The sequence below is a fragment of the Schistocerca gregaria genome, chromosome 9 (assembly GCF_023897955.1).
Source record: "Schistocerca gregaria isolate iqSchGreg1 chromosome 9, iqSchGreg1.2, whole genome shotgun sequence".
NCBI lineage: Eukaryota > Metazoa > Arthropoda > Insecta > Orthoptera > Acrididae > Schistocerca > Schistocerca gregaria.
The window spans coordinates 74340686-74363979 of record NC_064928.1 but is presented as its reverse complement, the minus strand read 5'-3'; the positions used below and the strand labels follow the sequence as shown (position 1 = coordinate 74363979).

The following is a 23294-nucleotide window of genomic DNA, read 5'->3' as shown; positions in this document are numbered from 1 at the left end:
ACCGCGGTATTGACCGTCTAGGCATGGCTGAACTACAGACTACACGAGCCGTGTACCTCCTTCCTGGTGGAATGACTGAAACTGATCGGCTGCCGGACCCCCACCGTCTAATAGGGGCTACTCATACAGGGCTGTTTACATCTTTGGGCGGGTTTAGTGACATCTCTGAACAGTGAAGCGGACTGAGTCTGTGATACAATATCCACAGTGAAAGTCTATCTTAGGGAATCCTGGGAACCGGGGTGATGTAAAACTTTTCTTTATGTATGTAGTTTGTCACATAAGCTGAAAAAATGGATGTAACACTTTCACAGTATGTGAGAGCTTCTTGTGGTCTGTCAAAATATGTGTCTCTAATGTTTTTGAAGTTGCATTCCGTTTTGGAAGTTTTCACCCCTGAATTCCTGTGTTGTAACATAGTTCACATCAGTTTATTTGTTGTTTTCATTTCTGTGAGTTGTCTGTGTGAAATCGCGCCTGCTCTCACGTGCGATGGTAATGTATTCTTACCAAATGACCCATATTCTATAACCAATGTACGTATGACAATTTCCAAGACAACAGAAATATATTTCAATGACGAGACGGAGAGTTCATAATTCTGTGAAAAGTAAAAATAAAAAGTACGACCGACTTTTTAATCCATGTCGTCCGGTTAGTAGTCTAAAACCATGACCACTTAACCACAAGGCCGTGACTCTTCCACTTCGCTCAATATTGCACGTCTTAACGTGTACCGTTCACTGCTTATTTTTTGCTTTTTTTCATACTTCAGTACTCTTTCTCCCTCTTCCCATGCTTGATTTATGTCCAGTGTTGAGGGACTGTCCGCTGGGCCATCTTACCACTAAATCTAAGAGGGTGGGGGGCTGCGATGGAGAGTTTTATAAGTCGTTTCCTTTTCCACTCGTAAATACAGCGAGGACTGTCTAAAAGCTTACATATTAGCCGTAATTTGACGCATCTTAGCTTTCTGGTCCTTACGCAAAATGTCCATTGACTGCAGAGAGTCGTTCTTCAATCGGTGCCAAATGACAGTGCCTCGCGGAAAGAGCTTCGTCTTTCCTCCCCGGATTCCTACATGACTTCACTTAGTATTTCAGCAATGCAGAGGGATCAGTCTCTGGACGGCGTTCCTGAACCACTGCGACACTAGATACTTCAACCCTTCTCTAAGGACACAGTGAGCCACCAACGCAACAGCTTGCCTAAATGGGCATAGTCAATTTCTAAATTGACTATGCCCATTTAGGCAAGCTGTTTTTTATTTTGTTCTGAAGAAGGCGTGGTTATCCACGTTGAAACCTGGGTAAACACCGGGAATTTTCGCAATCGAGGCGGATTATTCATAATTTATTTAGATAATTACGATTGCTGACGCGCTGCAATGCTGAAAGTTGGAAAAGAAACAATCCAGCTAATTTGATGACGCGCTCAAAATCAACAGGCCAAGGTGAGAGTCAAGTTCACACTCGCGAGCAGCACCCACAGAACACGAGCATAAGGCGAGCATTCAATAAACTGCTCCTTGTTCAATCATTTACACACCGACGAAACAATCTTCGCCTAATTACTGCAGATGCCGGGAACACCAGTTGCTTGAAAATGACGCAAATAATGCTCAAAACGTCTTAGTTTAAGTCTGATGACATCCATAGGATAGGAGTTTCAATGGTCAACCAGGCCTCATCCCCTCGGATCCACCTGCGATTAACACAGTAACATTGGCTGCTATCACGGCCTTAACGATGCATCACATCTGGCACGAGTCACGCCAAACCATCAACAAACCGGTGTGGCCTCCTGTACGCTCCTAGACGTCGGCAGTTTGAGTTCCTCCAGCAGGCCGAAACTCTCTCGCAAACACGGCAGGCAGTCGGCCACAGCAACGCCCTCTGGCTAATGTGTGTCGTACCCGCACTCCAACCGCGTGCTGATGTAGTCGACGCCGTAGAGCTGCTACTGCCACAGCTCTCGCAGTGGAGTTGAGACACGATGCGCGATGACGTAGGTCCCCGTTGGTGAACGGAACACAGAAATGCGAACTCGTACGATGGATGCTTCTTCTGATTTAAGATTGAATGATTCATTGCCCGGACATGCAGTAGTTGTTAAATCTTATCTCATCCGCATCGTACACACCACCAATTGTGGTGAAACATGATAATTATCAGTCTTCTCGTACGCTGTTGGCTCGTTGCTACGGAGTTGTTGAACCTGTATGAAGCGAGATCCACAGATACTCTTTGACCACGTCTGACTGAACCTACGCCGTAATGTTAAAAAAGATGTTCAAAAGTTCTCTTTTCGATTAATGAAGTAGGTATTTTGATATTCGGATTAAATTGACCCTGCTGAATCGTCGTTGGCTAACTATAATTGATTAAATCACTTAATAATGTAGTCCACGTTTGATATTTCACAGCTGGCTGGAGTGGCTGAGCGGTTCTAGGCGCTACAGTATGGAACCGGGCGACCGCTACGGTCGCAGGTTCGAATCCTGCCTCGAGCATGGATGTGTGTGGTATCCTTAGGTTAGTTAGGTTTAATTAGTTCTAAGTTCTAGGGGGCTGATGACATTAGAAGTTAAGTCCCAGAGTGCTCAGAGCCATTTGAACCATTTGATATTTCACATGGAGCGAACACTTTATTGTTCCTTGGCCACTAAATACAGGGTGTCCAGAAAAGGACTCCCTGATTTCAAAATTAAATATCTTGAAAACAAATATCGATAGAGGAATGCAGTAAACGGTATGTGTATTGTGAAAGCTGTAAGAAGTTTATACAGCAGTTTGAAATAATAGTTACAAAAGCTTCTAACAGATGGCGCTGTACGCTGTACAGCTCATATCAGCATACATAAGTGAAATAATCGTATGAAAACGATCTTTTCAACAACCACATCACAATGTTTTCAAAATGTTCACCATTGGCACTACAGAGGTGGCGCAAACGAAGAATGAAATTCGCCATCACATTTCGTAGTGTCTCAACCGAAATGTATTCACATGCCACAGAGATCGCCGATTCGAGCTCGTCCAGCGTGGCGGGATGCTTCTGGTAGACCGTGTCTTTCACTGTGCCCCACAAAAAAAGTCACAGGGAGTCAAATCCGGCGAATATGGAGGCCAATCCATGCCTGCACCATTCAATGTGGGATATTTCAAAGCAATGACTCGATTCCCGAAGTATTCCTCAAAAAGCGAAACACTTGTTCGGTCCGATGTGGTTGGGCTCCATCTTGCATAAACCATTCAGTACCTGGTCGATCCTGTAACGCTTGCTGGGTGGCGACAAATTGTTCCAAAATTGCAACGTAACGTGCACCAGTGACCGTTTCTCGAATGAAAAAAAGGCCAATAATGCCTCTGCTGCATACTGCAGCCCACACAGTAACTTCAGGAGAATACAGGGGTTTCGCTTCACAGCAATATGGCTTTTCGGAATCCCAAAATCGCCAGTTCTGCTTATTCACGGATCCATTCAGGTGGAAGTGTGCTTCATCTGTAAACCAGATGCAGCCAACATCAAATCCTTCACTATCAGTCATTGTGAGCATCTGATTAGCAAAGGCAACCCTTTTTTGCACAGCTCGTAGGGGTATGGCCTGGTGCGTTCGAATTTTGAATGGAAACATGTGCTGGAACGCTTCAAACCAGTCTCAGATGTAATTCTAAACACGGATGACATTGGATTTCTCTGAATAATTCCAGAAACTGTGGTGATATTTTCAGACGTAACTGCGGTTTGTTTGCGGCCAACATGCCCCACTAGATCATCAGTTACGCTGCCTGTTCGTTGAAATTTTGCGAAGAGCGTACGAATGGTTTTCGCATCGGGTCCTTATGGAACATTAAATCATGCTTGAAAACTTCGTCTTGTTGCCGTAGGACTCTCTTCTAACCTATGGTACTCTAGCACCAGAAAAACGCGTTGTTCAATGGAGTACATGGTTTTAATCTCAAGTCCAATATTCACTAGTTTCGTTCAATTAACCCGTTATGCACGGTTAAACGCGTCTATCAGTTCCCGTCTCTGCTAGGAAAATCAGTTTGCGACGTTCGTGAATCACGTCACGCAAGAAACACTTCTGAACTCAAAACAATCTCGTAGCGTCCCGTACTCTCAATAACTAAGTCAAGAATTGTTCTCGCACGTCTTTACAAGACGAGTGCCAGCAAGCGACTTCTTTTGTGAAAGAGTATTGTAGGCGCATTGAATTTCTTCGTTGCGCTTACAACTCTCTTGCACATAAAAGTTATCTCTGACTAACATCACCTTGGACTTAGCTTTCAAGATACTAATTGCAATTATCACTTGAATATTTGTCCATTAATAACATCCGAGGTTTGTTCCTCCACTTTTCATAACAAAAACTCTCAGTAATGTATAATGTTATTTTGTTATCAAAACTTCTTGGTGTTAGCTTATCGGCAAAGATGTCGTATTTGCCAAGATAACTCTTCCCTACTTTATATTATGATGTTCTGTCTTAAATCACTTTAAGGGGGTCGCTGGGGTTATACTATGGTGAGGAAATAGCAGAGCGCGAAGCGCGAATTTCAAGAGGAAAGTGCTACAGACAAGGAGGAAACGCACAGAACCAGCCGTGTCATGGCGTCACTGTTCAGGTACTGCCCAACTGGGATGTCTTAGAGGGACTCAACACAGTTTTATTCGCGCCTGTGTCAGTGTTCCACCGCTCCAAAATCACAGCACAGGAGGGTGTGAAGCAGCAGTGATAAGCATCCTTTGCTGCTTCCGACAGCGTTCAGATTTCGTGGAATGGTTGTGAACGGTTTCTAGTATTAGTATGCTGTACACCAGAGCAAAATCTGCAATAGCACTGCACTCCAAAGCCGTGCAACCACAAAGGCGAACGATCACATTCAGTTGTGTTTCTGGCCCTCATAGACACCTGCAAGCAGGCAACCTCTTCATACTCATCCAATTCCGTATGCCTACAAGCAGTAGAAAGTGTGTACCACAGCCTGTCTGCAGGTGGCATACAACTCTTGCCACAGCTTGTCGTTGTATAGGTAGTCCGTCTGCTTAGCTGAGTGGTGCCGTGTTTGGCTACCATGCAGCGGGTCCAGGTTCTATTCCTCGCCTGGTAGATTTTCTCCGCTCGTGGACAGGCTGTTGCATTATCCTCATCATCATTTCATCATCACCAGTGTGCCATCACCTGAAATAAGACTTGCATCTGGTGTCTGAACTCCCCAAGAAGGGTCTTCTTGGACGACCATTCCACACGATTATTTCATGTCATTTTTGTTCTGCTACATTTTTAAAGTGCTCACCAAAAACAAAGGCGGTTGGGTGGCACCAACGTGCCACCGAACTCCGGGGTGGGGGGGAGGGGTGGGGGGGGGGAGGTGTCTGTTGCTCAGCGCACTCCGAACTGTCGTTTTCGACCCAGAAATATGTGGTAAACAGCGCCCCAAGCACAAAGGTCGTTTCATTGACGCCATATACTCTATCTCCTGAGGCCTTTTCGTCTCAATATTGAGCGACTATATGTCTGAAATGTTTCCCTCGGTCACCCATACCAAAACCACACGATTTCAACGGTGGACCACCAACGCGGAGGCGTCAAAACAAGGGGAGAAATGTGGACAAGAGAGCGTGCGACTACCTTTCCATAGCGTGACACCTCTGCGGTGGCTTTGGGAAAAATTGTGGTGAGCGTTGGCGACGTGACATCACTGACACACCTTGCAGTTAACATGAGCTTACGACGTCAGACCTCTTTTCCGCCCAGTCCGAGGATGACGTTGGAAGGCGCGATGCTTCTGCGCTGTTACAAAGAAAGATTGTAGCCACCTTTTAGACAAGATTCAAACTTGTGCTTCACAATGAGAGAGAATTGCGGCGATAAGAAAGAAGTGAGCCTATAATTGTATTGCGCAGAGCTCTTCGGCCTGCAGATGTGGATGTAGAAATACGCCAACTGGAGGATAGACCAGACGCCCCTGCCACATTCATTGACGCAGCATAACTGCGAAATCCGAAGTCGTGTTTTGTGAATGCGACTGCCAGATCGCTCGCAGCTGATTCAATACTGGCTCTGCGTTGCTTATCCACGGTAGCAACTGTTGATACACTCCTGAAAATTGGAATAAGAACACCGTGAATTCATTGTCCCAGGAAGGGGAAACTTTATTGACACATTCCTGGGGTCAGATACATCACATGATCACACTGACAGAACCACAGGCATATAGACACAGGCAACAGAGCATGCACAATGTCGGCACTAGTACAGTGTATATCCACCTTTCGCAGCAATGTAGGCTGCTATTCTGCCATGGAGACGATCGTAGAGATGCTGGATGTAGTCCTGTGGAACGGCTTGCCATGCCATTTCCACCTGGCGCCTCAGTTGGACCAGCGTTCGTGCTGGACGTGCGGACCGCGTGAGACGACGCTTCATCCAATCCCAAACATGCTCAATGGGGGACAGATCCGGAGATCTTGCTGGCCAGGGTAGTTGACTTACACCTTCTAGAGCACGTTGGGTGGCACGGGATACATGCGGACGTGCATTGTCCTGTTGGAACAGCAAGTTCCCTTGCCGGTCTAGGAATGGTAGAACGATGGGTTCGATGACAGTTTGGGTGTACCGTGCACTATTCAGTGTCCCCTCGACGATCACCAGTGGTGTACGGCCAGTGTAGGAGATCGCTCCCCACACCATGATGCCGGGTGTTGGCCCTGTGAGCCTCGGTCGTATGCAGTCCTGATTGTGGCGCTCACCTGCACGGCGCCAAACACGCATACGACCATCATTGGCACCAAGGCAGAAGCGACTCTCATCGCTGAAGACGACACGTCTCCATTCGTCCCTCCATTCACGCCTGTCGTGACACCACTGGAGGCGGGCTGCACGATGTTGGGGCGTGAGCGGAAGACGGCCTAACGGTGTGCGGGACCGTAGCGCAGCTTCTTGGAGACGGTTGCGAATGGTCCTCGCCGATACCCCAGGAGCAACAGTGTCCCTAATTTGCTGGGAAGTGGCGGTGCGGTCCCCTACGGCACTGCGTAGGATCCTACGCTCTTGGCGTGCATCCGTGCGTCGCTGCAGTCCGGTCCCAGGTCGACGGGCACGTGCACCTTCCGCCGACCACTGGCGACAACATCGATGTACTGTGGAGACCTCACGCCCCACGTGTTGAGCAATTCGGCGGTACGTCCACCCGGCCTCCCGCATGCCCACTATACGCCCTCGCTCAAAGTCCGTCAACTGCATATACGGTTCACGTCCACGCTGTCGCGGCATGGTACCAGTGTTAAAGACTGCGATGGAGCTCCGTATGCCACGGCAAACTGGCTGACACTGACGGCGGCGGTGCACAAATGCTGCGCAGCTAGCGCCATTCGACGGCCAACACCGCGGTTCCTGGTGTGTCCGCTGTGCCGTGCGTGTGATCATTGCTTGTACAGCCCTCTCGCAGTGTCCGGAGCAAGTATGGTGGGTCTGACACACCGGTGTCAATGTGTTCTTTCTTCCATTTCCAGGAGTGTTCGGAGGTCCGGGCAATTGGTTGTCCGCCTCTGCCGCTTTATTGTGGTACCATCTGCCTGGTTTGTGGGAACATTCTCGGGAACGGAGCCTCCCTCGCATGTCTCCGCCGTGGGTAATAGTTACAAAGCAATCTGTCAGCAACCCTAACTCAGATCACACTCCACAGACGATTGTACGTTCTTTTCTAACTTCGTGGCAGATTGAAACTGTCCGCGGACTGGAGGTGAAAGACTCATTCTGGAAACAGTCTCCTAGGCAGTGGCTAACAAGACACCGCTTGACTGCGAAGTCACAAAAGACCAATGATATTTACGGCATTCGACGCCCCGCATATTGCCGACCTTGCAATCACAACATTGACTTGTGAGACCTGAGCTTCTCCTGGCGTAAACTATGTTCAAAGTACTTACGGGCATTCAGCCAGGTTGAATTTTCGACAACTGCCGATATTTCGGCGGATGCACCCTCCGCCATTTTCAAGGCTTAACTGCAACGACCAGACGAAGTGCAGAAAACACGAGAGCTCGGTTCTGCGAGTCTAACAGAAAAGATAACACACACCTAAACAAAAGCCACCAAAGATGAACGAAGTCAGAGCTATCGATAGCAAGAAACTATGGACTGGTAGTTGAGGAAACGTTAACTCTGTCCCTATGTTTTTTAACAAGTGAAAGAGCAGGATTCCAGGCCGAGTTTAAACAAAAGCCTCCATCCCTATTCACAAGGTTGCTAGCCAATTTAATTTCAACAGACTCCTTAATCACACTATCCCAATAGCCGGACGTGCATGCTAATATCTCGGTATTATTATACCACATGGGGTGACCAGTGTCCAAACAATGTTCGGCAATAGCAGATTTGCTAGGCTGCTGTAGTCGCGTGTGCCGTTTATGTTCAATACACCGGTCCTCCACGGTCCTGATGGTCTGACCAATGTATGCCATGCCACAGCTACAAGGAATGTGATAAACACCTGCCTTACGTAAACCAAGATCATCCTTAACAGACCCCAAAAGCGCTTTTGCACCAACACCGAAGAGTTTGCCGGTAGTGGATTTAATCAGTTCGATTGAACAGGCAGTTTACAAACTACCTCCTGTTGATGCAGAGGATGTCAGGAGGGAGACATGTCGTGTTTTGACTAGGGCTCGTCCACCCAAGAGCAATGTGACATCAGCGGAGAGGGCTGCTTTACGCTCTCTCAGATCTGATCCGGACATTGTCATTTTACCTGCGGACAAGGGCAATGCCACCGTTGTTTTGAACAAACGTGACTATGTACAAAAGATGAATTGTTTATTATCTGACTCAGCGTATCGCAGGATCGATGCTGACCCCACGAAAAGCGTTGAGAGGAAGACCAACAACCTCCTGAAGAAAAGTGGTTTGCCACAGGACACTATCAAGAGTCTTAACACCTATAGTGCTGTTCCCGCCAGGTTATATGGCCTTCCGAAACTACATAAGGAGGGGGTCCCTCTCCGCCCCATAGTCAGCAATATCGGTGCTCCAACATATCGTGTGGCTAAGCACCTTGCTTCAATGTTAAGCTCACAAGTTGGACGTTGTGAACATCATATTAAGAACTCAGCTGACTTCTTACGGCGTCTGGAGGGAATGCAGTTGAATGACTCTGATATGTTAGTAAGTTTTGATGTAGTCTCACTCTTTACTCGTGTTCCTTTGTCTGATTCGTTGCGGTTAATTGAAGTGAAGTTTGGATTGGAACTAACTAATCTGTTTCGACATGTGTTGACGTCCACGTATTTCTCATTCAATGACCAGTATTACGAGCAGACAGATGGAGTTGCGATGGGCAGCCCGTTGTCTCCTGTGATTGCAAATCTGTTCATGGAAGACTTCGAGGAGCGTGCATTGGAGTCGGCGCCATTGAAACCTGCCTGTTTTTTCAGATACGTTGACGATACTTTTGTTGTTTGGCCGCATGGCAGGGAGAATTTGAATGCCTTTTTAGAACATCTAAACTCGATTCACCCCAACATTCGTTTTACCATGGAGGTGGAAGAGGATGGCTGCCTTCCCTTTCTTGACGTTTTGGTTAGGAGGAAGGTGGATGCATCGTTGGGACATGCAGTTTATAGGAAGCGTACTCACACTGACTTGTATCTGCAGGCGGACAGTTGTCATCATCCGGCCCAACGTGAAGGGGTACTTCGTACCCTGGTACACAGGTCACATGTCATCTCCGACGTTGAGACTTTGCCTGCTGAGCTGGCCCATCTTGAGGCTACCTTCGGCCACAATGGGTATAGTGAAAGACAGATTGAACGGGCGTTGTGATATCAACCAACTGTGCACCAGGTGACTGATGATAATTCTCAGTTGACTCCTAAATCGATTGCCTTTTTGCCCTACATAGGAAACACTTCAAACAAGATAGGTCGTATTTTACGGAAATACAATGTGAAATGTGTTTTCCGACCTCCATCTACGATTAAAGCGCTTTTGGGGTCTGTTAAGGATGATCTTGGTTTACGTAAGGCAGGTGTTTATCGCATTCCTTGTAGCTGTGGCATGGCATACTTTGGTCAGACCATCAGGACCGTGAACGACCGGTGTATTGAACATAAACGGCACACGCGACTACAGCAGCCTAGCAAATCTGCTATTGCCGAACATTGTTTGGACACTGGTCACCCCATGTGGTATAATAATACCGAGATATTAGCATGCACGTCCGGCTATTGGGATAGTGTGATTAAGGAGTCTGTTGAAATTAAATTGGCTAGCAACCTTGTGAATAGGGACGGAGGCTTTTGTTTAAACTCGGCCTGGAATCCTGCTCTTTCACTTGTTAAAAAACATAGGGACAGAGTTAACGTTTCCTCAACTACCAGTCCATAGTTTCTTACTATCGATAGCTCTGACTTCGTTCATCTTTGGTGGCTTTTGTTTAGGTGTGTGTTATCTTTTATGTTATACTCGCAGAACCGAGCTCTCGTGTTTTCTGCACTTCGTCTGGTCGTTGCAGTTAAGCCTTGAAAATGGCGGAGGGTGCATCCGCCGAAATATCGGCAGTTGTCGAAAATTCAACCTGGCTGAATGCCCGTAAGTACTTTGAACACAACATTGACTGCTAACATCAACAGAGGCGGCACTGGAGGTATCCAACGGCGAGGACAGCTCGAGACCTGCGTAGTTGGCCTGCTTCGTCGTAGAGCCGGCACGGTAGCTCAGCGTGTTCGGTCAGGGGGTTAGCAGACCTCTAAATTAAAAAAGAAAAAGAAGTGAGTTAATGGATCAACGACGAACTGAAACGGGTCTCTTCCAACGTACGCCCCCAACAGAAGTAAATGAGATTTAAAAAAAGGTCTAGTAACTCACAACGGTGCTACTGTGGTAGTGCTGTTGATACAAAGCAGAGCAATGGCGACGATAAACAAAGCAAACATTGCATTCTATCTACAACAGCTGCCGAAACTGACATATCGTCAGAGATAAACCCAAGGAATTTCGGACGTGTCAGCGTCTCTGCAAGATGAGTCACGGGAAAGTGTGGTCTTTATACGCTCCACTGTGGGGACAATGAAAGTGCGGAGTACAATCACAACGATATATTCTTAACGCACGCACAGGATTTCCCCTTCCATCTTGCTGATGCGAACGTATGTGATCAATGTGGCACGCCAGTTTTCATTCAATGTTCACGGCACTAGTTAACGCTTTTTTTTTTTTAATGTCAACGATGTCCATTTTGTGAAGTGTAGTACATAAATCACATATTAGGTTGATCTCTGTACCTCATTATTTTCTATCGCCCTTCTGATGGACGTGGTGATTTGTTAGCAGCTAATACTTTTGCTGTCGTAGTTGTTAACACAACACTTTCACTTGAGCCTTACTGCAGATTGAACTTGCAATCTCGCACTGAAGCGGTTCTTTGCAAGACCAACAACTCCACAATAAATCCACAATGTATTTCCACCAGTTACACCAGAGACGCAGGGAGACGTTTGCACAGGCTAGAAAGTGGGACAGAGGTCCTGGCACTTGTGAAGTTGTCAGGCCTGGATAGCTTAGCTGGTAAGAGCATTTCCTGCAAAGGGCAAACTTACACACTGTAGGGGAATGTACCTTTCTTACCGTTCTTGTAAGACATGCTATAGTTCTAGAGTTATCTGTATAAAATTTTATCATTTTGGGAAGTAAACTGTAGTACTAGGGAAAATTTTAACATTGTAAGAAAAAATTATTTGTCAATTTGCGAAAAAAATATTATTACAATTATGAATAGATCCTCAAGAGCTCTACACAAAACCGAAATGACTTCTTGTGCAAATAATAAATTATGAGGGACTCATTTTCATTACTGGCTAAGTTGGCAACAGACTTTCGAGAAACAAGCATTCTTTTCGCGGTTCTGGATGGATATGCTATAGTTTTTGCGTTCTCCGAACAAAATTGGAATAGTTCCGCAGAAATTCACGAAAAGAACAATAGCACACGTCATATCTTAGTCGCCCCAAAAATTACACTACTGGCTATTAGAATTACTACACCAAGAAGATGTACAGATGACAAACTGGAATTCATTGGACAAATATATTATACTAGAACTGATATGTGATTCCATTTTCACGCAATTTGGGTGCATAGATTCTGAGAAATCAGTACCCAGAACAACCAACTCAGGCCGTAATAACGGCTTTGATACGCCTGGACATTCAGTCAAACAGAGCTTGGACGGCGTGTACAGGTACAGCTGCCCGTGCAGCTTCAACACGATACCACATTTCATCAGGAGTAGTGACTGGCGTATTGTGACGAGCCACTTGCTCGGCCACAATTGACCAGACGTTTTCAATTGGTGAGAGATCTGGAGAATGTGTTGGCCAGGGCAGCAGTTGAACATTTTCTGTATCCAGAAAGGCCCATAAATGACCTGCAACAAGCGGTCGTACATATCCTGCTGAAATGTAGGGTTTCGCAAGGTAGAGCCACGGGTTGTAACACATGTGAAATGTAACGTCCACTGTTCAAAGTGCGGTCAATGCGAACAAGAGGTGATCCAGACGTGTAACAAATGGCACCCCATACCATCACACCGGGTGATATGCCATTATGGCGATGACGAATACACGCTTCCAATGTAGGGTAACCGCAGCCATGGTCTCTGAGCTGATAGTCTATGCAGCTGCAAACGTCGTCAAACTGTTCGTGCAGATTGTTGTTGTCTTGCAAACGTCCCCATCTGTTGACTCAGGCATCGAGACGTGGCTGCACGATCCTTTACAACCATGCGGATAGGATGCCTGTCATCTCGACTGCTAGTGATACGAGGCCGTTGGGATCCAGCACGGCGTTCCGTATTACCCTCCTGAACCCACCGATTCCATATTCTGCTAATAGTCGTTGGATCTCGACCAACGCGAGCAGCAATGTCGCGATACGATAAACCGCAATCGCGATAGGCTACAATCCGGAAACGTGACGCATTTCTCCTCCTTACATGAGGAATCACAACAACGTTTCACCACGCAACGCCGGTCAACTGCTGTTTGTGTATGAGAAATCGGTTGGAAACTTTCGTAATGTCAGCACGTTGTAGGTGTCGCCATTGGCGCCAACCTTGTGTGAATGCTCTGAAAAGCTAATCATTTGCAGATCACAGCATCTTCTTCCTGTCGGTTAAATTTCGCGTCTGTAGTACGTTATCATCTTGGTGTAACAATTTTAATGGTCAGTAGTGTATACCTGATAGCTTGAATCCATTACTTGGGCATTATTCCGCAGTTGGAATTTGCCACTTGTGTATTTGTTGATTTGTAGAACAGTTGAATGTTTTTCCAGTAGTCCTGTAGGCAAGTCAGAGGGATAATGTTGTAGTTGTTGTGGTGGTGGTGGTGCTGGTGGTGGTGGTGGATGTAGATGAAGAGGATGGTAGTGATGGGGTCCACAACGGATGAAAATGATGGAGGCGGCAAGTACAATGTCGGTGATCGCAATGGTTTAGGTTACCGTGGCGTCAGTGACAAGAGTGGTGCCGCTACTGGTATGACAGTATCACAGGCAGTGTGATGGCTATAGTAATGGTGATAGTGATGTTCGAGACATAGGTGAGGAATTTGATGATGACAATGTTGGTGATGGTAGAGGTAGTGATGTTGGTGGTGATAACAGTGTCAGTCTCAGGGAGTGAGTTTGAATTCCAAAGGGACCAAACTGCTGACATTATCGGTCCCGACACTTACACATTACTTTAACTTATGCTAAGAGCAACAGACACATCCAAGGCCGACGAAGGACTCGAATCTCCGGCGGAAGGGGCCTAGCAATCAGTTTCACGGCGCCCCAATCCACGCGGCTGATAATACTGATGTAGATCGTTACTGTCGGATGTAAGGTGGACATCGTGGTATTTGTAAGTGATTATGATGATATAATAACGCCAGTGGTTTAGTTACTTGTCCATCGTCAGCACCTGTAAGAGTATTTGTAGGAAAAAATGTGAGAGCATGTGAGAGCAGAGGTGCTGATGATGGATCTGCCAGAGACTGGGCTGGTACGCTAATTGTCCAACTACTAGTTGTGCTGATTTTGATGTCTGCTGGTGCCGCAGCTGTTGATGACACCGTCTGCGATACCACAGATGCGGTGGTGTCAGAGTAGCTCTCCCTCTCTCTTGCCCGCAGGTGATGCAGAAGTCGTGCCGGTGCACCTTCATGTACGGCGAGCTGACAGACAAGGAGACGATCGCGCGGATCGACGAGTGCCTCGAGAACCAGATCCACGACCAGTTCGAGATCCTGCTCTACAAGAAGAACAGTGAGTACCCCGCCCAGCCTGACGTCACTCCAGTAATATGTTCCTCTGGTAGCTTCACCACATCTCTCTGTACTCTTGCACAAAGGTAACACGTCTTTCTCACGTTGAGCAAGTGCTGTGCTGAGACCTGCTGCCTCTTCGGGTAGGGAACGGACATCCAGCGTTTCCCTCAGCGACGAATTCATATCGCAGTATGGTAACTGGTAACTCGATCCACAGTGTGTCTGCAAGCACTGCGGACTGACGTGGCAAGAAACCCGAGAACATTTTATTGCACTGACACGCTGTGGTAACTTTGATCTGCGTATCAGGTGAACTCAAGTCTTTCAGAATTCTCTAACAAAATGAAAACGATTAAAAACAATCGTATACGCTGCCTGTAGTGAGATAAAGTCGATTATGAAGAACTTACATTTATTTTTTAATGCACTCAGTTCTATTTACATGGTTAGCGAGCCAAGTGCCTGCTTCTTACGGGACCATTCTCCTCAGTCAGTCTGTAAAACAAGCAATTTTTACAATTTTCTGGAAAAACTAACGAAGCAATGGACGTAAATATTCATTCACATCTAAGGAGTTAAGCTTGCTCTGTTCAGAATGAGGTGTGTCCGTAACGGAAGTACTGTAGTCCGCAAAACGTATCTGGGAAAAAATGTGTTATCAGTGTGTAGTATACTGCATACGGAGTAAAAGCACATTTTTTGGAAAATTGAAAAAAATAATAAAATTGGTGACTTTTGAAACAAAGACGTAGTGGCGTGTGCTTTTGGTCACGTTTCTTGACATATTCGAGGGGTATTCAACCAAAATTCGGAAACATCTTTATCAGTGTGACCGCAGTTTACTCCAACATGAGATACAGTGAATTTAATTTGTCTGAATTACTCCTAGGGTATGTCCGTAATGATTAAGAGACTTATTTTATTTTAATTTACTGCATGGTTACTGTAAAAAATATAGCCAAAGACATACGACACAACTACGTCTTCGATTCAAAAGTCCACGTTTTATCATTTGTTCTAATTTTATAAAGCTGTGTTATTACTCGGTGCACAGTATCCTATAAGTGGAGAATTTTTTTTTATTTAAGATAAATTTTTGCACTCTGCAGAACTTTCTTCATGGACGCACCTCATTTTGGACAGAGCAATTTTAACTCCTCTAACGGGTAATAAGGTGTGCGTTGACTGCCTCGATAGGTTTTTCATAAAAGTCGTAAAAGCCGCTTATTTCATAGGCAGACTGATGAGAATGGACGTTTAATATACATGGACCAGGGAATCACTGTACGTACACAATATACATGTGACAGAGAGCAGGAGGAAATTGTTTTGTAACTAGAACGTTAAGGAATCTCAGTGCGAACACGCATCTTACATGAACTACCCATCAGGCAGCAAGATCAAATACATTCCTCGACTCAGCTGTTTCGGACGTTCCCTAATGGCTTAATCGAGAATCATTAAGTTGTAATCTCAGAACATTTTCATCATGCTCTCTATCCGATGGCATACGCTGGATACGTATATCGATTCCTGCATCTTTGTGCCTGAAGACAGACCATTAGATTGCACGTAAATTGGGAAAAAGTAAAACAGCTGAGTGCAAATATAAACAAGAAAAGAAGTGAATAAAAACTTTGAATCTCCACCATCTCCTACAACCTTGGGAGCTATAAGATTCCGACAATAATAATTTTACTCTTTTCGCATCTTTTCTTAGTGTCTTGAGGTAGCATGCAATATAGTATCGTATATTATTCGAAATTTGTGGAATAGAGGTGGTTTCAAATTTGTTACTAGAAAGTATCGATTTGAATGCCAGCTCTCGGATACTCATTCTCTATTGTAACAGACACGGGAGTAGCAGGCGAGATTACTATGCAGCCACAACTACTATTTCCTGTGCTATCCTATGTAGCCGCGAACAATTACTTACGTGCAACATGCTTAAGGTACGTGTCTCACGATAGCGTCCCACGTATGTCCTGTTCTATCTGAACCTCATGTCCTCACTCTCAACTACGCTAACAGCGCTTATAATACTGAAAGATGCAGTCGGGGCACACTCCATTGTCATTATCAATGTTCTCCTAGGACAGCCCTTCTGTGAAGATAGTGATGTTTCTGCATTTAAAACAATACCTTTCCACGTTCGTTCGGTATTCAGTTGATATTCAGAATCATTTCAGTGCATCAGCATTTTTCAGGACTCATGATCCTGAACCAGTGCTGTCATCTGTGATACATTTCATTATGACATTCGCTTGGCGTCTGAACATAAATCTGAAACTGCTAAACTTGGGTATACAAAGGACTTCCATTAACCCTCATTGTTCTGCTGCTCGCCCCCCCCCCTCCCCCCTTTTCTCGTCTCTCTCTGTCCATCTTCATCTGCATTTCTCATTACCATCATCGTTTGCCCAATGCCTCTTTCGCTCCCATTATCTTTCTTTCTCTTGCCAACACCCTCATTTCCCTCTAAATCCTCCTTCCTCGCTACCAGCATACTTTCCCTCCTTCTGTTATTCTTTACTCCTTCCACGAATCTTTACTTCCCCCACACTCCTTTCCTTCACCTCCCCCCCCCCCCCTCCACCACACACACATTCGTTTCCTCTCCTTACATTCCTTTTCGTTTCCTCACCTTACATTCCTTTTCTCCTCCCACAATATTTTCTACCCCTCCTACATTTTTCTCCTAGTATCGTTTTCGCCATCATCCTTCTGACCACCACCATTCTTCCAACCATCCTTCTTCCCATTATTCTTCCACCCACAATCTGTCTTCCTCGACTGTCTGTCTTCTTTTTACCTCCCAGTCTTCTTCTGACCATCCTACTTCCTAGTAACTTTTCCCTGTATCACTCTACCATTACCCTTCTAACCCCAATCCTTCATCTATTCTTTGTGTCACACCCACTTCCTTCAACTCTTCCCAGTGGGGTAAGGGATTTTCTCTGCCTCGTGATGACTGGGTGTTGTGTGCTGCCCTTAGGTTAGTTAGGTTTAAGTAGTTCTAAGTTCTAGGGGACTGATGACCGTAGATGTTAAGTCCCATGGTGCTCAGAGCCATTTGAACCATTTGAACTTTCAACTCTCACATCATCCTCTCAATCTTTATGTATTCCCTCCCTGTCATCTTCAAAATTGACAGTTACCCTCCACTACCCAAGTGAGATTTCAAGTAACAAAGTCATACAGTGGATAGTCCATTCGACCATTTTCAGAAGTAGTGGGTTTAAAATAACTATCTCACCGTCCTGATTACTCATGACTCTAGTTTCATTAAATCAGGCTTGTTGGAGCATTTAACCATGAACTATCTTTCCAGCCTTCTCAATTCCTCCCATCTATTATCCAAACTTTCGTCATAACCTCTACTCTCTACTTTCTCCCTCTGTGTTTGTTTCACTGTTTCTTTATGTCTCATTCCCTGTTTCTTCCTCCCTGCTCTTTAAGTCTCCAGTTCCTCTACTGTTATCTATTTCCACTCTCTGTTATTCTCAACATTGATCCCTCCCTGTCGCTCTCCTTCCTACCACCTCTGCTTCCACGTCAACTGTTCCCTCCTATCCTCTTTTCTTCCATTCCCCTACCTGTCTACTATTTTCTTCTCCCACCACTCTTTTATCTCTGCTCCTCATTCCATCTCACGGCCTCCCTCCTGCTTCTACCTCTAATTCCATTTCCATTCATTCTTTACATTTATCCCTTCCCTCCTTCTCTCCTTCTTTCTAACTCCCTTTCATCCTCTTCTTCCTTTATAACTTTCTTTCCTCTCTGTCCCCAACAATTTACTACCCATCTTTCCACATTTGTCTCTCTCTCTCTCTCTCTCTCTATTCTTCACTCCCTCTTTTTCTTTTCTTCCATATTTTCGTGCCTTTTTCTGTCACTGTTCTGGTCTCCACTATCCTTTTTACCTGCAATCCTGAATATCTTTTCTGGTATCTCAGTTGGACTAGATGGTCTAGTGGTAAAGTGGATACCTAGAAAAATAGAGAATGCAATTCAAATGTAGCTCGACTGTGGCAATTTTCGGTCTCCCTCTAATGTAGCTTGCACCTCTCGACAGTGTGAGGAATAGCTAGGAACAACATGTGGTTAGGATACCACGTTAAACTTTAGTTCTCGTTTGTCCATTTGCCTAACTGGGGCAGATTAGGGATGCATGAATGGCTGAAGCAGCATCCGACTGGAAGATTTGTGCCAGACCATTGAGTCACACGAAATGTCACTTTCCACTCTCCCTTCCTTTATTCAAAATGGTTCAAATGGCTCTGGGCACTATGGGACATAACTTCTGAGGTCATCAGTCCCCTAGAACTTAGAACTACTTAAACCTAATTAACCTAAGGACATCACACACATCCATACCGGAGGCAGGATTCGAACCTGCGACCGTAGCGTTCGAGCAGTTCCAGACTGTAGCGCCTAGAACCGCTCGGCCACTCCGGCCGGCTCCTTTATTCATTCATCTGTTCCTCCTCATTATCTTTTCATCTCTCCCTACCAGTGTCTCTTCTTTCCTTGCTCCCCCTTTCCTCTCTTTTTCAATATTCATAATTCTCACCCTTCTTAGTATGCCCACCTCTATCTCTCATTCTATTTCCTCTCTCTCTCTCTCTCTCTCTCTCTCTCTCTCTCTCTCTCTCTCTCTCTCTCTCTTTGTATATGTCTCTCTCTCTCTTTCTCTCTCTCTCTCTCTCACTCTCTCTCTCTCTCTCCCCCTCTCTTTCTCTCTCTCTCTCTCTCCCCCCTCTCTTTCCCTCTCTCTCTCTCCCTCTCTTTCTCCCTCTCTCTCTATCTCCCTCTTTGTCTATGTCTCTCTCTCCCTCACTCTCTCTCTCTTTGTCTCTCTCTGTCTCTCTCTCAAACACACTCACTCAAACATACATACACATTTTCTCTACCATCAAGCCATTCCCCTGACGTCATACTGCAGCTGTGAACTGGGTCGACTAGCCCAGAGCCGCATCCGCCAGACAATGCTCCGTGTAGGCTGCCTTCGCGCCTGCTGTAGTATAATATCCGCAGTATGACGATTCCGGCCGGAAACGCCGCGTCGAGCAACGCTCTGAACGTCTTTACTACCCCACATCAAACTGCAGCCGACGCTGGGCTGGGCGCATTAAGCAGGTCTGGAGAGCGCTGTGTGCCGCGGGATGCCTGCCGCTGCCGGCTTTATGGGTCGGTTTACGGACGGCTCTTTAACAGGCAATCTGGAAACCATGAAAAGCAGATACAGCCAGCAATTCTGGCCCCACCATTGTTCTAGCAGCCGCTTTACGCAGCACTGAACCACACTGCAACTACACTGTGTCTCAGAGCAATGGCTTCAGTCTCTGAACGTTATCAACAGAGAAGAAAATAGGACAGAACGATGTGTATTTGAAGCTTCACTAGAATCTTACGTATATCTAAGCTCTAGAGTTTTATGTATTTTTGGCAGGTGAGGTCTTGGTTGTGAAATATCAGTAAAATACTATACTTTGACTCAGCCACATAAAATTCATGATATCACAAGTCACGTGGCGTGTTTCGAGAGCAGGGTCTCATCTTCAGGGAAAATTACAGTATTCTTTTAAACCGTGACAGTGTTTCTTTTTCTGCCACTGTTTCATGTTATTGTATTGAGGGCACTGTACATGTGTGCCTCGGAGGAAAACACCTCAGTAGCGAGGTGCACTTCCAAGGTGGTCTCTGATCCTGTGTGTCGGCAGGTGGCGGTTAGTGGGTCTCCACAGGGAGTTGTGCCGTTTTCATGGAAGTTGGCCTGTAGCCCGGGTGTGTGCTTTTCTTGGCAGAGCTAGCGTATGCCTTCGCTCAGGACAGAGGACACTATATAGAGAATAATTGAGCAAGAACATGTCTTTTCTGTGCATATGTCAAAAGACGGGACACCATAGCACCTCCCAACGAGGATGGATTAGACGGTTGCTTTCGCTCGACCGGCTGATGTAAGAAGACGATGCCTGGGACTTCAATGGTACCAGCAGATTAGGAAGATGACTGGATAAAATATATAATGGAGAGCCTCAGATCTCACAGTTTTACCGTCTTTCTTTTGGAAAGTGGCGCTATAGATGAATATTTAAGATTAGATCGAAATTAATTTTCCTGGAGACATATGAGTCTCAACTTTATCTTTGATTAGGATACAAACTGAAGCAATGAATTAAAATTTGTGTTTGACCAGGACTTGAACCAAGGTCTCCTGCTACGACAGTGTAGTGGTTATCACATTTATCTAATAAGCACTAGACTTGCGTTCAAGCCCCAGCCACGGTACAAATATTAATTCATTGCTTCAGTTTCTATCCTTATCGAACTTAAAAACTATATTCCATACCATCGAATCTCAAATTTCTTTCCCCGAGAAACGTTTTTTCGCCATTGCCAGTCTACATTTTATATCCTCTCTACTTGGGACATCCTCAGGTATTTTGCTGCCCAAATACAAAAACTCAGCTTCTACTTTTAGTTTCTCTGTTACTTTTCTAATGCTCTCGGCGTCACCTGGTTCATTTCGACTATATTCCATTACGCTTGCTTCGCTTTTCTTATGTCCATCGTATATCCTCCTTTAAGGATGCTGTCCACATCTGTAATGAAGGTTCACCGCCCAACCCCGCGGCCTCTGAACGAGGTTTCACCTTGGTTTCGCAACGTATTGAAGACGCGACAGCTCTCCTCGAACACCCGTGAAGTCGTGCAGTTTCGGAAATGGTCGATCGGAGCCTTCAGTTCATCACAATCTGCCCCTCGGCCAGATTGAGACATCGCCGTTGTGTTCATGGACAGCACGCTCTCCGATACTGCGTGCACCGTGCGTGTGTCTGACGAGCAGGCATTCCTCGCCAGGTGACGCTGCTATCCACTGGACGGGTTCATATTACTATCGAACAAGTCAGTGGCCATAATGTTCTAGTTGGTCAGTGTACAACCTGACCACTATTAGGACATTTGTAATTGCACAAAAGTGTATGTACTTTAGTGGTGGCTGTTCTGTCGGAAGCGCTTAAGGCAAACCGCTCATGAGTCTCGGACCAGTACAAATCTCAAACATTCGCCATTGCGTTACCACAATGTCTGAGCCGCTCGCCGTCACGGTTTCCCACCCACTCTTTCCCTTTCCTTCCCTTTCCTACGTCCCATGTTTTCATGGATCAATAGAAGACCTTCGATGAGGTAGTCAACTGCGAACTTTTATATGTCAACGTGGCTACCATAAACACATAATTACGTGTATAAAAAGTCTATTTAATGACACCTTGTTCAGACTCACTTTATCTAATTACATTGGAGGAAATAAGGGTGATTTACTAATTATTGCGTCCAAGAATAACTCCGGAAGTATGATAGGACCTGAAAAGTTTGTGAGACAAAAGTTGATGATTTGTTAATGTTTCTTGTGTCCCCCATATCTATTTGATTTGCAGGCAATCTTGTTTCATAAAAAATACGGGTTAAACTCTTGCATCAAGGAAACTTCAGATTTTAATGCCAATCGACAGGATAAAGACTTGCAAAGTTTTTCCGCCATAGGATAGTAAATGTTCTCCGGCTTAGCTCAGTAACGTGTTGTTCGTGAACGCAAGATTAAACCATAATTGGCAGTCATAGTCTAGTGCACCACTAGCTACCTATCTTCAGCGTAAGTTTTAACAAAAATTGAAATATTTACCCAGATACTCTTCCACCCTGACCGAGTTCGCTTCTAGTGTCTTTGCTAAACTTGTTCTGCGTGACCTACAGCAATTAAAAGTAATAAGCATGGATTTAGGGATAATTCGGCGCCTGTATAAAATTCCATCGAAGCCAGATTTGCGCTCCCCTCTCCCTTTCTGTAATTACTTGGCGAAAGTGAATCGTGTTAATTACAGAGACCAGTTGCGATGATTTACATTACAGCAGACACACGGCTAGTTGTTGAAATGCCATGAATATCAGTCAACCTATACCCTCGACCCTGCCCTCATCATAAGCAATAGGTGAAACTCACAACCAAAGACGAATGCTGGGTCATGAAAATAAATAAAGGCTCTATGCTGCCTAATTAGCCCTGCACAGGTGCCTTCTGTAATGGCTCTAAAAAAATATTGCGTTACCCGCTGCGTTCAAATGTTTGCCGTTGTTTAAACCCACCCACTAGAAATTATTTACACCCTATCAGTAGCTCGCAGGGGCCTGTAATTCCGTGTGTGACACGTATTTGAAGAGAGGGTAGCTTGCAGCAGCTGCAGGACATGATAAACGACGGTAATCTTGCTACCAGGTATAGTTTAACATTAACTACACCACCGGTAGTAGAAGGATACGTTGCAGCGGTCATCGAGACGAATCCAATGACGTGTAACAGTAAGGCCTTTGAAGGTCAACAAAGGTCACAAAGATGGCATGAACGTGTGCTCCCTGCCGCCGTTGGATAAGCAGCTGCAGCAGCAAGTCGTATAACCCTAGCTTACTTATTTGTTAGATAGTTTAATTAATTTCTTTGCGTGATTTTGGGTACTTGCATTGTTTAATTCATATATTTCGGGCGTATTATAGTATATGAGGGTTGTAGCATCGCGCCTTCGTACCTGAATAGTGTAAATTCGCGTAGTCGTCTGTCTTCTGTTTTTGTTTTGAACAGCCAGTGTCGGTTGGTCACAGTCATTGTGCTCCCTGCCGCCGTTGGATAAGCAGCTGCAGCAGCAAGTCGTATAACCCTAGCCTACTTGTTTGTTAGATAGTTTAATTAATTCCTTTGCGTGTTTTTGGGTACTTGCATTGTTTAATTCATATATTTCGGGCGTATTATAGTATTTGAGGGTTGTAGCATCGCGCCTTAGTACCTGAATAGTGTAAATTCGCGTAGTCGTCTGTCTTCTGTTTTTGTTTTGAACGGTCAGTGTCGGTTGGTCACAGTATTTGTGCTCCCTGCCGCCGTTGGATAAGCAGCTGCAGCAGCAAGTCGTATAACCCTAGCCTAC

The 23294-nt window shown here is 45.5% G+C and overlaps 1 protein-coding gene across 1 annotated transcript in view; it reads left to right on the top strand.

Annotated features, from left to right (window-relative positions):
* LOC126292291 (potassium voltage-gated channel protein eag) overlaps positions 1-23294 on the top strand; it is a 1528023-nt gene that overhangs the window by 661375 nt on the left and 843354 nt on the right. The window contains exon 5 of the mRNA XM_049986211.1: positions 14182-14314. Within this exon, the coding sequence (XP_049842168.1) occupies positions 14182-14314 (133 nt within the window). The remainder of the gene's footprint in view (positions 1-14181; positions 14315-23294) is intronic.